A 13,407-nucleotide genomic window follows, 5' to 3' on the forward strand; every position below is an offset into this window, starting at 1 on the left:
ACTCCCTCGCACACACATACACATTCACTTAAAATCCTTAACTTATCAGCTATTATTAAGTACAAAAATACTTACAAATTATGTATAATTAACTACATTTACAAGTGAAATATAACGCTTCAGAATATACATACATACCTACCGAAAATATCGCATTAAAGCTAAAAAACGCAAATAGCAAATAATGGGAAATCGTGAATTAACAGCAAGTAAAGGATCAGTTACAGCTATCAGACAGCTATATGTAAAAACAACTAACAATTATCAAGTCTCTTGTGCACACAAATGTACGCAAATTGTGCTGCAGCAGCGGCGCGTCCTTCCATCAACGTATAACTCAACGCACATTCGTTGTCTTGGTTATTTGGTTTCTTTGGCTCTGCAATTGTGCTGACGCAAGCGTGCTGAGTGGTGAGTGCAGCGTCTAGTTTACGCAATTAAACAATAGTTAGTTCAATACAAAACGCAGAATACTGCAATAATTAATTAATATATGCACCTAAAATGCAAAATAACGTAAAATCACAAATAAGTTCACAGGCGAAGGAAAAACGTTGTAATTTTAAACTACACATTTTCCAAAAAAAAATTTGTTTTGGTTATAAAATGGTTATATATTGCTTATATATTGGTTATATATTACTTACATATTGGTTATATATTAGTTATATATTGCTTATATATTGCTTATATATTGGTTATATCTGACAGCGGTAGCAGAAAATTTTACGAAATAAAAACTCAGTTTGACTTTTTTTTGTTGATACGATTTTTGCATTTTAGCTGACAATATGTACACAGTTTGTGTGGCGACTTACCTTCACATGCGCATCTCCATTGTCGTCTCTCCACTGCATATGCGCTTCGAATAGCTAAGCTGTGGCAACTGTAAGACTTATTTAGTAGTATTATTTTCTGCTGCTTATTCAATAATTTCAAGTATCTTATTGTTTTTGTTGCTAATCCTTAATTTTAATTACACTAACTCATAACCGTACTCCATTCATTTGATTGCACGCTCGAATAACTGTGTATTATAGAAAATAATGAGGAAAATATAAAAATTAGCCTCAAAAACTTATTATGCCACACCTGTATACAATTAGAATGGCGCGTAGGAGAGTGTAGCGTGGAACACATATGCGCATATATTACATATTAGGGTGGGTAAAAAAAAAAATTTTTTTTTTTTGTTTTCACTTGATACTCTGAGAAGTGTACTCTAGAGCAGTGAATTCGCTACAAAACTTTGAGTTTTGTAATTCAGATTTTTTTATTGGATTATAAAATTCATGCTTTTTTACAAAACTATTAGTTTTGCAATTAAAATTTTTTCATTGGATTATAAAATTTATGTGCAGAAAAATTGCCTAAAAATAATTAAATTTCAACCTTAAATATCTTTTAAGCGGCTAACTTGAAAAAAAAAAATCGTTGCAGACCATTTTCTAAATCCCGCATTTTTCTACAAAACCTGTGAAATTAAATAATTTTTAAATAGTTGGAAGGAAGATAACTTTTTATTTTATCGGATAATAAAAAAAGCAGAAAAATAATTCAAGCAGACGATTGTACCGTCACAACCAAGAGTTCATACTTGGAGAGCTTTTCAAACAACTATCTAAGAACTTATTTTTCGTAGTAATAAGACCAAAAAAAAAAAAATTTTATGACCCCACCTAATATGTATCTCAAATTGCGTTGCATTGAAATGCACAAATTACATATAAGTAATTAATATTTTTGTTACACGCTCGCCACTGTAAATGTATACAATCGCACTCGGCAGTATGTGTGTGTGTATTAGTAAATATGTATTTGCGAAACTCACTCAACTCACATAGAAAAATGCCAGTAATACCAGCATCAGTCGCGGCGTCTGCATGCGCGTGGCAAGCTCATGTTGCATGGCCGCATGCTGCTCACTCTTGATGATATGCACTAACACACTATCCGAATCTGTAAGTGTTAATCAAACATATTAATATGCTGCTGCAATCGAAATCATATGAAAAGCAACGCCAAACTACCGCATACACCTGTCCGACACCCGCTCAACACCGTCCACGTTGGCTAATAAGAATTCCAATTGCAATAATGCCAACATAATGAGCATCCATGTGCATACATGAGCCGCTCATGTGTACGCCGAGCAGCCAATCGTATGCTTGGTACATTCGCATGAGCCGAGCACGCAACAAAACAGTTGCAAATGCAAGTAAAATTCGAACTGTGTGCTGACAATTGTGCGGGTGGTGGCACGCAGCGGACGATACTTACTTGAATTATCTGCTGCACATGTGTAATTCCCGGAGTCCCGGTGCAGCACCCGCGATATCACCAAATTGCTTGTCTTCATTTGCTGCTCCGACACGACACGAATACCACCGCGCGTTGAGTCGTTAATTAATTCGCTGTCCTTGTACCACATCATATGCGTGTACGGGCCGGGCGCTTGCGGTGCGATGCACGTCAGATTTATATCGCTGCCGCTTTGTATGTAAAGCTCACGATTCGACAGTATCTGCGCTTTTGATGCTGCAGTCAAAACGTTCCGATCATCATCATCATTATCGTAATCATCATCAACAGCGCCAGCCAACCGTACAAATAGTACAGCGCACGACGAGTCCGTGTATTGCATTCGGTGGATTTATTTAATGTGAGCGCCCGTCGAGTTGATGTTGTTGTGTGACCGTGTTATTGGCACAATGATTATGCGTTGAGTTTGGTATTGATATCGACGTGTATGGTGAAGGCGGCAGCGTCAGCAGGGCGTTTACATTGCCGTTGCATTTCATTGCCGTAATCAGCGTTAATTGCGAAAAAGGCAAAATGGAATATCAAGCAGCGGCGGCAGCACGGATAGGCCCATTGAAAAAGCGAGAGAAAAAAAGCATATTTTGCGATTAGTCAAAAGGGAGGCCATAAGCGGGCGCTGTTAGAGTGGTTGCCGTGTAAGAAATTGTCGTAATTAATGGCTACAACAAGTACTTGTAATGGTAATAAGTTGGAGGCGGTTGCTGGTACAAATTCATATATATTTCTAGTGTGAAGTATGTGTAAGTGTGTAATTTATATTAAAATGTCATATTAAGTCATTTTCTTCAAACCTACGAGGTGACTAATTCACTTGTAAATACTCGAGCTCAAAATTTTAAGCGCCTTGCTCCATATAAATAGCGCGAGCAAACCGAATCAATACATTTTTTCCCTTGATTGGTACAATCTGCGTCTAAATATAGGACCAATGTACTCCTAATGCGTTGTGCGAAGCGGATTTTTGAGTTTCGAATGCAAAAACAAAAAAAAAAAGTCTGAGGAAGACAAACTAGGCGATTATGAAGCTTAAGTGATGACCTTCACTTCGTGCTTTCATATTGTTTGCGACGAGTCTCGTATTTGAACATACATATAACATAAAACATAAAATAGGTAAACTTCACGAATAGGAAATCTTTTTCTGAACAACTTTGATTGGTCAGTTTGTATGGCAGCTGCAAGCCATAGTGATTCGATTTAAACAGTTTCTTCGGAGAATACGTGATTGTCTTCGATAATATCCCATGCCAAATTTCTTGCAGATATCTCGTGAAATCAAAAAGTTTTACATATAAGCGCTTTGTTTCGATCGTTTAGTTTGTATGGCAGTTATATGGTATAAAGGTCCGATATAGGCAATTCTGACATATGAGCAGTTTCTTGAGGAGAAAAGGGCCTGTGCAAAATTTCAGATCAATATCTCAAAAACTGCTAGTCGCTCAGATGGACAACAAACAGGCAGTCGTGCATGGCTAAATCTACTTATCGACTAAAAGGTCTCTAACGCTAAATTTCATATGTTACAAACGTCAGGTTATAATGTTACAAACGCAAGGTTATCATATCCATAAGAGATGACAGAATCCTATGTAAACTCTCTATTGCCAACCAGACGATTTTAAAGCACATTTTTTATGCTATCGTCATTAGTAAAGTTGGAGGGATGACTTGTATGAATTTAGTTTTCGTTGGCATCACGATCTTCTTTAACTGCTTAGTGTCACTCAAACATTGGCGGTCTTTAAAAAATAGACTCTCCAATGTTCTTCCACTTCTTCCATATCTTCAATGCCTCCGTGGCCAGTAAATGACTTGAATCAAACTTCACACGAGCGTAAAAGATTGTAGCAAACAGGGAAAAAATATCAATCCGATTCAAATACGGACTTGAGTGCGTATTAGGCGCGAATGTAATAGTTGAGTTGAGCTTTTTAGGTATTTCTAACTTCTCGCTGAAGCTTATGAGATTTTCCTTTAATATAGTATCTATTCAATTCGCATTTTTATTGATAAATAAACGACGCCAGCATAGAAATAATTTCTTATTATTACCAATCACATTGCTTTTTATGCCTATTGGTGTGTGTGTTGTACTATATAAATGTTCGCGATACTCACTCACAACCATCAGCTTGTACGCTTGACTAATTTTCGGCTCTGTCGACACCTGACACTCGTAAACGCCAGCATCGCGCGGCTGCACCGACACCACCTTCAACACCCATTCGTCCGAGTTGTCGGTGTGACGCGCCAAAAAACGCTGATCGTTCGTGTATGTCATGATGCCGATAGTAAGTATATGTAGGTCACGCTTACGTATCCATGACACAGCTCGATCTCCCAGATTTCGCACACGACAGTGCAACCGTGCGGTCGTACCGACAGCCGCAATCACCTCACGTTCGGTGGTATTTTCAAATTGCGGCTCACCGACGCCACCTGCTACACCGCCCACACCTTCGAAACTATCCACGATGACATTGGACAGCTCGAGCTGTGATAATGATGCGAGCGCTGGCGATGAGGATGACACAAGTGACGAGCCGGCTAGGTGGCCTGCTAGCGATATTGTGTCGAAATGATGTTGTTGTGGGTGATGGTGTCCGTTTGAAGTGAGCGCATTTTGGGGAGGCGGGCGATGGTGATGTGGTGGATATCTGGTTGTACCTTCGAATGCTGAAACGAGAAAAAGAATTTATGTGTAGTAGAACATTGAAACTGTATGCGCCGCTGCTGAGATTACCTGGCACAATCCTACAAAGACCTTTAGTCCAATGCACACACAAACAACATTCATTCTTATCACAAAGTATCCAATTTGTACATTTTAAGTATATAGTAAGTAGTGGCATAGCTAAATCGTCTCATTGCTGGCATTATCCCTAATTTCAGCAAATTAACCGAAAACCATTATTTGGCTTACTCAGCTGTATGCGGGCAATCTGAAAGGGACGTGCTCTGTTTGCAAATTCTCAATTTGTCGCCTATCACTGTCCAGTAGGCAGTCAGAGATACATTTCGATTGCTTTTCGCACACACACCACGCAATAAGATCAACTGTCTTCAACATATTTTTTGCTTAGAAATATACTTTTTTATACTCTTGCAACATGTTGCTACATGCTAGTGTAACAGCTGTGTTCATCTAACATTCTTCGGTAGGTGGCCATCACAAAATCTAGCGAAATTTTTAGAAGAAAAAAAAATATTATACAGACTCCTCGAAATGCCTAATTATGAAAAATAATCTTCTTAATAAAGTAAAACTTTCCTGAAAACTAAACTTAGACGCTAGGGTGAATAAAACAATCGTAAGAGCATGTATGGAGCTCAAATAGAGATTAACGCTTCGGTTAAATCAATGGCTTTGTACAGCGGAGGTGGCCAATAATGAAAAAGAATGGCATGTGGCAAACATACAAATAACAGCCAATATGTACTTCAGTTGAGCACTTAGAACAACGTCAAACCGGGCACCTTTGACATCTATTGCCAACAAACTAGTTCTGTAAGCAAAAGCAACTGGCAGCGAAATAAAATCTTATAGTGAAACAATACTCGCTATTAGTCATCTGTAAAAAGGGCATTCTAAAATACTTAATTAATTCTAGTCTCTATCAAATACCACGTTTTTTCGAAACCCTATAGAATTCAACTTAAAACTGGTCCTTAATATTGCTCCCTCTTCCAGAATAGACTGGATAAGAAACTGGGGGACAGGAACGATGGAATAAGCAGCAAAGCAGTTGGGCCCAAACTAGATAATCGAGTAGAAAATGATGCGTTTTAAACAAAATTAGGTACCCAAATGCACTTAGATGTACAGATAACCAATCGCCATTGAAATCAATAAAGTTTTTAATAGTTTCGTCAAAGATATTGATAGCGAACACAGCAACCAATTCTACGATAAATCTGCAGTGTGTTCTGAACTAGCCAGATTAGGCGCCATCTTACAACTAGATGCCGTAAAAAAAAAAATTGATATTTCTTTGATTTACTGATTTTCGTTGGAGTCAATTCTGAACTTCCACAATAACAAGGCAATCGAGGCATGAAAGGAATATGTGCCGCACATGACGACTATTCAAATTCAAAAGGAATGGCATGAGAACTCGAGTAGAAGTGCTAACAGCGCACTGTCTAATCTATAGACATGCCGTTAAACTAGTAACACTATATAGCAGAAAATGTAAGACATTAGAAGAGGAGACTATAAAACATTTTCTTTGTTGAACGCAAAGCTTTCTATAACCAAATAATGTCAACTATCGGTCAAGAGTAGCTTAACGATATATCGGTTGTACAGATAAAGCTTTTTTTACAGATGAACTGCACATTCGGACAACAGCCGATATCTGTTGATTCGCTGAATTATGTCAATGTCGCCGTATATCTGGTGTAGCTCATCGTTCCGATGAAGTGCGATATTTGGCGTTGCCAATGCGCAAAGGACCATAAATTGTTCACAAAACCTTTCTCTCAAACACTGCTAAGGTTGACTCAAAAGATAATACCATTATCCATGTCTGCGCACTATAAAGCAGAATGGGAGTAATGAATGATATAGAGTAGTGAGAGCAATTGACTACTCAGTCTAAAGTAGCAAACGTTGTCAAGACTGTTGGCTGTCAACGCTGATATTGTTTTTGGTGTTGATGATGGTTCCAAATAGGCGAAATTATCTACTAATTCAAGGTTATGACTGTCAATAGCGACGGTTGAGCCAAGTCGCAAATACGCTGACAATTTATTTGTTGACAAGAGATATTACCCCTTGTGCTCGTTCACAACCAGACCCATTCGCTTGATTATGCGTGCGTAAAATATTCACTTAACCCTGGGTCTACGAACCCAATCGCAAAATTCAATCAAATACAGGAATCTTAAAACAAATTGGCCTAAATAGTTTTGCTTATTAATCTATGAAATTGGAAGATTATTTAATACAAAATAATATTCACATATATTGCAAAGAAGCGGTTAATATGCCCTAAAATAGTTAACAAATTTAGTTAAACTTAGCATAATAAGCAAGTGGTATGGCTGTTCTGGCATTTGTAAAGCGTTGCTGAAAATAATTTGGTGTTATTTATGGTAATAAGCTATAATTTCCAATAAGAGTTAGATTTGTGAGTTAACTATTAATTTGGAAATACTCAGTTTTACTAATCAATAGTATAGTGCCGACACTAATTATGGCCTAGAAAGACAAACAGTCAGATATATGCATCTGGCTGTCAAATTTTACCTACTCTACTTTGTTTTATAACAAAAAAAAACAAAAAAACAAATATAATATTATACGCCCTGCAGCTTGTTACAAGAAATACGAAAATATGGCTGAGAAGCATCATTTTACTAATTTAATTGAATGCCTTTTGATCTTAATATTCAGATAATTTATAGCCACAAGCTATCGTTGGCACATTTGGCCTTAGCATTATTAGCTACTTTCATTAATTATTGCCCAATTACAGCCTTGAAAATAATGAATATTTTCTTTATAAGAATATTTCAGTGTATTTATTTACAAAACAATTTGACATGTGGTTATAAATGTCAAGTAAATGCCATTCCTTCATAAAATCTTTTGTCATTTGCATCAATGCACTTTTAATCAATACTCTGTCGGAGCAAAAATGTCTCAAAGCACAGATGCTATGTTTTAATTGCATTTGCATACGCAAGCCACAAACAAGTTTAACCGAATTTTAATCCTGCTGGAGATTTCATCTTATATTTGCAGGTTTTTGTATTCACAGAGTGCAATAAATATTTTTAGTATGTGTGTATTTAGTATACATTAGTACAGTGGTAGAAAATAGTTAAAAAATTAAGATTCCAGGTATTTTTTAAACACTCTTTGGGGTTATACACACTGGTGATTCGAATTTTTTTTTCTTTGTTTTTAATTTACCTATATCTAACCTTTATATAGGGTAGTCGAAAAAGTTACATACACGCAGTTTCCATGTAAGAGGACGACTGAGTTTATTGAGTATCATATACACAAGAACAGTTTAAAAATAATAAGAAGTATAGTGATGCCACATTTACATTACTTAATAATAAAATCCAACTTCAACTTATTTGTTTTATATTTATAATAAACTTTAATAAACTAAATATGTACCATTTTGGTCGACCGCTTTTTGCCATTTTTCCGCTAGAGACATTACTCCATTAGTGTAAAACTTTTCTGCTTTCTCGACAAAAAACTGCTACAAGTAATTTTCACAGGCTTCTCTTAAAGCCAACTTTACTCCATTAAGGGAGTTCTGCATTGACCAAAAAACAAAAAAAAAATGGTTGTACGATAGATCAAAGTCAGGGCATTAAAACTTCCCAGCCAAGCTCACCCACTTTGACCAAGACATCGAAAATGTGTATGCTCCAGCGTTGTCCTGATGGAAGACGCAGCACTTTCCGTTGATCAGTTCTAGCCTTTTTCGATTGGTTGCTTCAATCTCATCAGTGGTTTTCAGTAAAATGTAGAATCATTCATTCGACCAAGCTGAAGCAACTCACAGTGTATGATTCCTTTCCAATCCCACCAAACACTGAGCATAACCTTCCGAGGCGTCAGCACTGGTTTTGCGACCATTTGTTGAGCTTCACCACGCTTGTACCACGATCTTTTTCGCACATTATTGTCGTATTTGATCCACTTTTCGTCTCCTGGGACCGTTCGCTTCAGAAATGGTTCGATTTGATTTCATTTCAACAAAGAAGAATAGTGAAGAAGCAGGAGGCCATTCCGAAAGTGCTTATGAAAAGTGTTTCGAGGACTCAAACGAGAAAGAAATTAAAACAAAGATTAGAAAAATAAAATAAAATATTCGAACACAAGTTGAAGTTGTCAACGCTCATTACTGTCGGTTGCAGCCTGGGAACTTTACAGTGGAGATGTGCTGGTTTCGTTGCACACCACTGTACGAGTGTTTAAGTGTAGTAGTAAATCGCTTATTCGTCGAAACGCTGTGGGACGCCTTTGCTGGCATACGTTTTGTTGACTTTACTGATCACACACGATTACATGTGTTATAAATGATTTACGAGTGTCAGCAGTTTATGTGTATTGAGGATTATTGATCAGATTATTATGCCTTTATGAACTAAAACACAGTTGCGAAATGATTAATGTGGCATGTATGCTTACTAACGGAAAATATCGATTTGCCATTTGTATTTATTATCCTATTCCAACGTAGGTTTACCAAACTTAAAGTAATGTGATTTTCTGATAGTTTATGGTCGATGAGTTTAAGTCGATGAGTTTTTGGGTACATTTAGTAGGTCTTAGTGCTCTTTTACTGTAGCTTTTGTAGTGTTATATAAACCGATATGTGGATACTTCGTCTTATGTAAGCTCAGTATAGTTTGCTGCTTGTCATTTTCCTCATGTTTGCCCCGACAACTCACTATGTATACTACGATTACAGCAGAATAATTCGAAGAAACCTTAGTAAACAGAACCAAAAAAAAAATCTTTCTTTATATGGAAAACAATTATAATTATCTGCGAAAATTTCCCCACATCACCATAGTGAGCACTCCGAATACTTACACTGCATTCAATATCAAAATTGATGAGAAACTTATAAGTCCAGCTCGCAGACAAAAACTGTGGCTCAAATATTCATAATCTACATACTCGAAATACACCTTCACATTTAATATTGCTTTAAAAATTATGTGCAAATGTTCATACGTATATGCAAGCATATTTGCTAAGCTTCAGAGTGGATTACTCGTCAATGCCGTAAGAAACAATTCCACTTATTTGAACTTTTGCTCGCAGCCAAATTCCAACACTACCACAGCAGCATACTACTTGCAGAAAGTTTTCTCAATCTTTCTCCTGAAAGAGAAGACGAATATTTAAACAAACTGACATTGTAGCCTACTCACACTGTGTGCGAGTCCCGAAGGGAAGTTCTTGCAAGCAACCGAATGCGGTGCGTGCGAAATTGTACTAAGCAGTACATAAATATACTTTTAAGAGTATATTTGCGTACAAAGACAGCGCTTAAATTTCTAGGAAAGTTGTTAAATATACAATATTTATAAAGCTATTTGAAAGTTGTAGTCCCAACACGGCGGAAATCGTTTGTAGTAGCATTTCGTTAAATAAATTCAACAGCAAAAAGTAATTGCAAAATTGGTGCTACAAGTTGTGGCAGTAAATGGAAAATTAATTTGCATTTTGAATACATGTAAACTGTAGTTGCCGGCAGTGAGCATATTGCTGGTGAAAAAATTGTGTAGAATTAAGGACATGAGAAATAAAAACAGCTGTCTGCGAAACTGTTACAATAGGGTGCTACTAATAAATTTCTCACTTACTATGATTGCTACTATAACTTGCTTTACATATGAAATATTTGTCTTTTAATTGACGATTTATTACTTTGACTTTGCTGCAAAATAGAACTCAGTATCGGCGATCACCTGCTTATTCGCGACTATTTCCTTTCCAGCGAGCATGCTTTTGAGTTCTGAGAACAGAAAATAGTCCTGGGGACCACATGTGGAGAATGGGATGGATTCAGAGCCAAGTCCCAAGCCCAATTCATGGATTTTAGTTTTTCCATCAGTTTCACAGACTTCTGACACTGTGTATTGCCTTTGTGAAACAGCACTCTGTTTTGCTTCAAATGCGGGCGCTTTTCAGCGATTTCGTTCTACTAGCGGTTCAATTATGCTACGCAGTAGCTATGCAGTCCTTTCATTTTCAAGGTATTCAATAAAAATTTATCCAGCGGCATCCAAGATACTGGTGCCATAACCTTGCCAGGCAAGTGTTGCTTTATGCCAAGCTTTGGAGCGGTCCAATCGCTGTCGATTAGATTCCGGAGTGTAATGATGGTGTGCATTGTCACATATCGATACAAGAACTCAGGTTTATTATGCTTGCACATCTAAAACCCTGCTCGAAAACATCAACTCGTCGTCGTTTTTCGTCAAAAGTGAGCTCGCGCGGCATCCACTTTACATAAAGCTATCTCAAACCGTAAATAATAATAACCGATAATAATGTTAATATCTTTAGAGAGCCTGCTATCTGTAAAAAACTACACTTTACGTTCGTCTGAAATTAGTTTGTCGACATTTTTGATGATTTCGTCGGTAGCAACCACTTTTGGGCGCCCAATACGTTCACCAGTTTTGTGTGCTCATTTCACCACTTCTACTCATAAGCTTACGATACCAATCCTTGATCTTTAATTTTCTTGTGGTAGTGTCTAGAAACTCGTCATCAAAGCAAATGTTGTTTCAACTCTAATTTTATCAACGAACGAAATTACTTTTTATTCATTTTTTTCACAATAACAAAAGTTGCTTCACTCAAAGTGATATAATTCCGACAGCTGTCAAATTTATACACGCGCCTTTTGAAAGTTAGAGTTAACCAAAATTCAGCTAGTAGTGTCATTGATGTGTCAGTTGATTTGTATTCTATATTCTATTTGGTATATGCATATACACTTTTGTTATATGTGTGTGGGAGTGCAGCTTTAATTATCATATAGATACACACATATCTTCGCAATAGGGTGTTTCAAATGGCAATCATATAATAACATATAATAATACTTTCAGTATTTGTATTATGTGGTATATATTAGGTTGTCAAAAAGTCTTGCGGTATTTCTTACTCATACCCAGCTCTTTACCGATACTACGGCTGCTACTATGCCTTTCTCTTTCGACCAACTCAGCGATTTTATCGCAATTTTCGACGACAGGCCTTCCGGAGCGTGGCGCAACTTCGACCACCTCTACACCAGACCGAAAACGTTGAAACCATCGTTGTGCGGTGGAAATGGAAACGGTATCGGAAATGAGCCTTCCTAAAAGGTATACATAGCATGACCCGATGCGACGAATAAAACTAGAACTACGCGCTCTCAGCGCCAACTAACGAAAATACCGCAAGAATTTTTTGACAACCTAATCTTTCACGTATTCAGAACATGTAAAGCAAGTATTAACGTTTGATCTACGAAGAATACTTAAAGAATATATATGGGTCAACGATTCGGCAAATTCCGTCTGTCTGCCCTCTAACTAAGTTTCTGAAGTATTGTTCTGAAATTTTGCACACAACTTTTTCTCCTCAAAAAGCTGCTCATTTGAAACGGCAAAATAATGCTTTTGTAAATTTTTATTTTTTATTTTATGAGGTATCTTAACTAAATTTGACCTAAATGAAATTACAATTCTTTGTTAAAACATTAGTAAAATTATTGACAAAATTGCTTAGATTATTACTGCTATACTACTCATACATTACACAGCTTCCATATATACTGAACGTCTAAAGTAGAGCTAGTTGGAAACCCTTTTTATTTGTACTGAAATTTCGGTGCTATTGAAGTTAACGTTGTTTTTTTATTCTTATTTTTATTTTATTTTTTTTTTTTTTGGTTTTTTACTTTTCGAAGCCTAAAAATACATACAAAATTTGCATTCTTCGATATAACGAAAGTGACACATGAATGAGCAACGTCTGCTCGCAATTGTAGGGATGAAGCAGGCATTAGTGTTGGCAGATACTCAATGTAAAGACCTGGTGTTATGCTTGCGTGCTGACGTTGAAAACTTTCTCAGATACACTCTAAATTGCTGTGTTTGCTTTTTTGCTTTGTCAATTATTGGATAATGATGTTTTACATGCGTGTAGCTTCCCACGTAAATGTTATTTTAATACAATTTTAATTTATTATTGCTGCTTGCACAGTGTGTACCGAATTGTAAACGATGCCGGAATGTGAAACGTTGCAACTTGCTTTGATGTACACGTTTACTCACAAAATTATATATTTATAACTGATGAGTTCTAAGAATTATGCGTAAATGTGTATAAAGCATTTTTTAACTTTCCTTAAGTTGCGTACACGCATTTTTACACAATTGGAATTTTGAGCTATTTGCTTAATATCTGCGCGTTTTCAGATTAGCATCGCGCGGAGTATGTTGCTTGACATTAAATGCCTTTCATAATATTTTTAATATAGCTTTCTAACATACTTTCAGCGCAAAATTCATAGTGGAAAGAGAAATACCATGCAATATAAT

General features: G+C 36.6%; 1 protein-coding gene across 2 annotated transcripts in view; it reads right to left on the reverse strand.

Moving 5' to 3' along the window:
- Positions 1-18: 18 nt before the first annotated feature.
- LOC108965997 (hemicentin-1) overlaps positions 19-13,407 on the reverse strand; it is a 16,616-nt gene continuing 3,227 nt past the window's right edge. The window contains exons 2-6 of one of the 2 annotated variants that reach the window (XM_018928691.1): positions 4,441-4,998; positions 2,281-2,538; positions 1,841-1,959; positions 819-1,027; positions 19-424 (exon numbers count right to left, since the gene is read on the reverse strand). In XM_018928691.1, coding sequence (XP_018784236.1) covers positions 1,004-1,027; positions 1,841-1,959; positions 2,281-2,538; positions 4,441-4,998 — 959 coding nt within the window. In that variant the 3' untranslated portion in view covers positions 19-424; positions 819-1,003. Of the gene's footprint in view, positions 425-818; positions 1,028-1,831; positions 1,960-2,280; positions 2,539-4,440; positions 4,999-13,407 lie in introns of both variants that reach the window. The other variant, XM_018928692.1, reaches the window with a different exon arrangement.

This window comes from Bactrocera latifrons, unplaced genomic scaffold (genome assembly GCF_001853355.1).
Source record: "Bactrocera latifrons isolate USDA-ARS-PBARC rearing strain unplaced genomic scaffold, ASM185335v1 scaffold_153, whole genome shotgun sequence".
Classification (NCBI taxonomy): Eukaryota; Metazoa; Arthropoda; class Insecta; order Diptera; family Tephritidae; genus Bactrocera; species Bactrocera latifrons.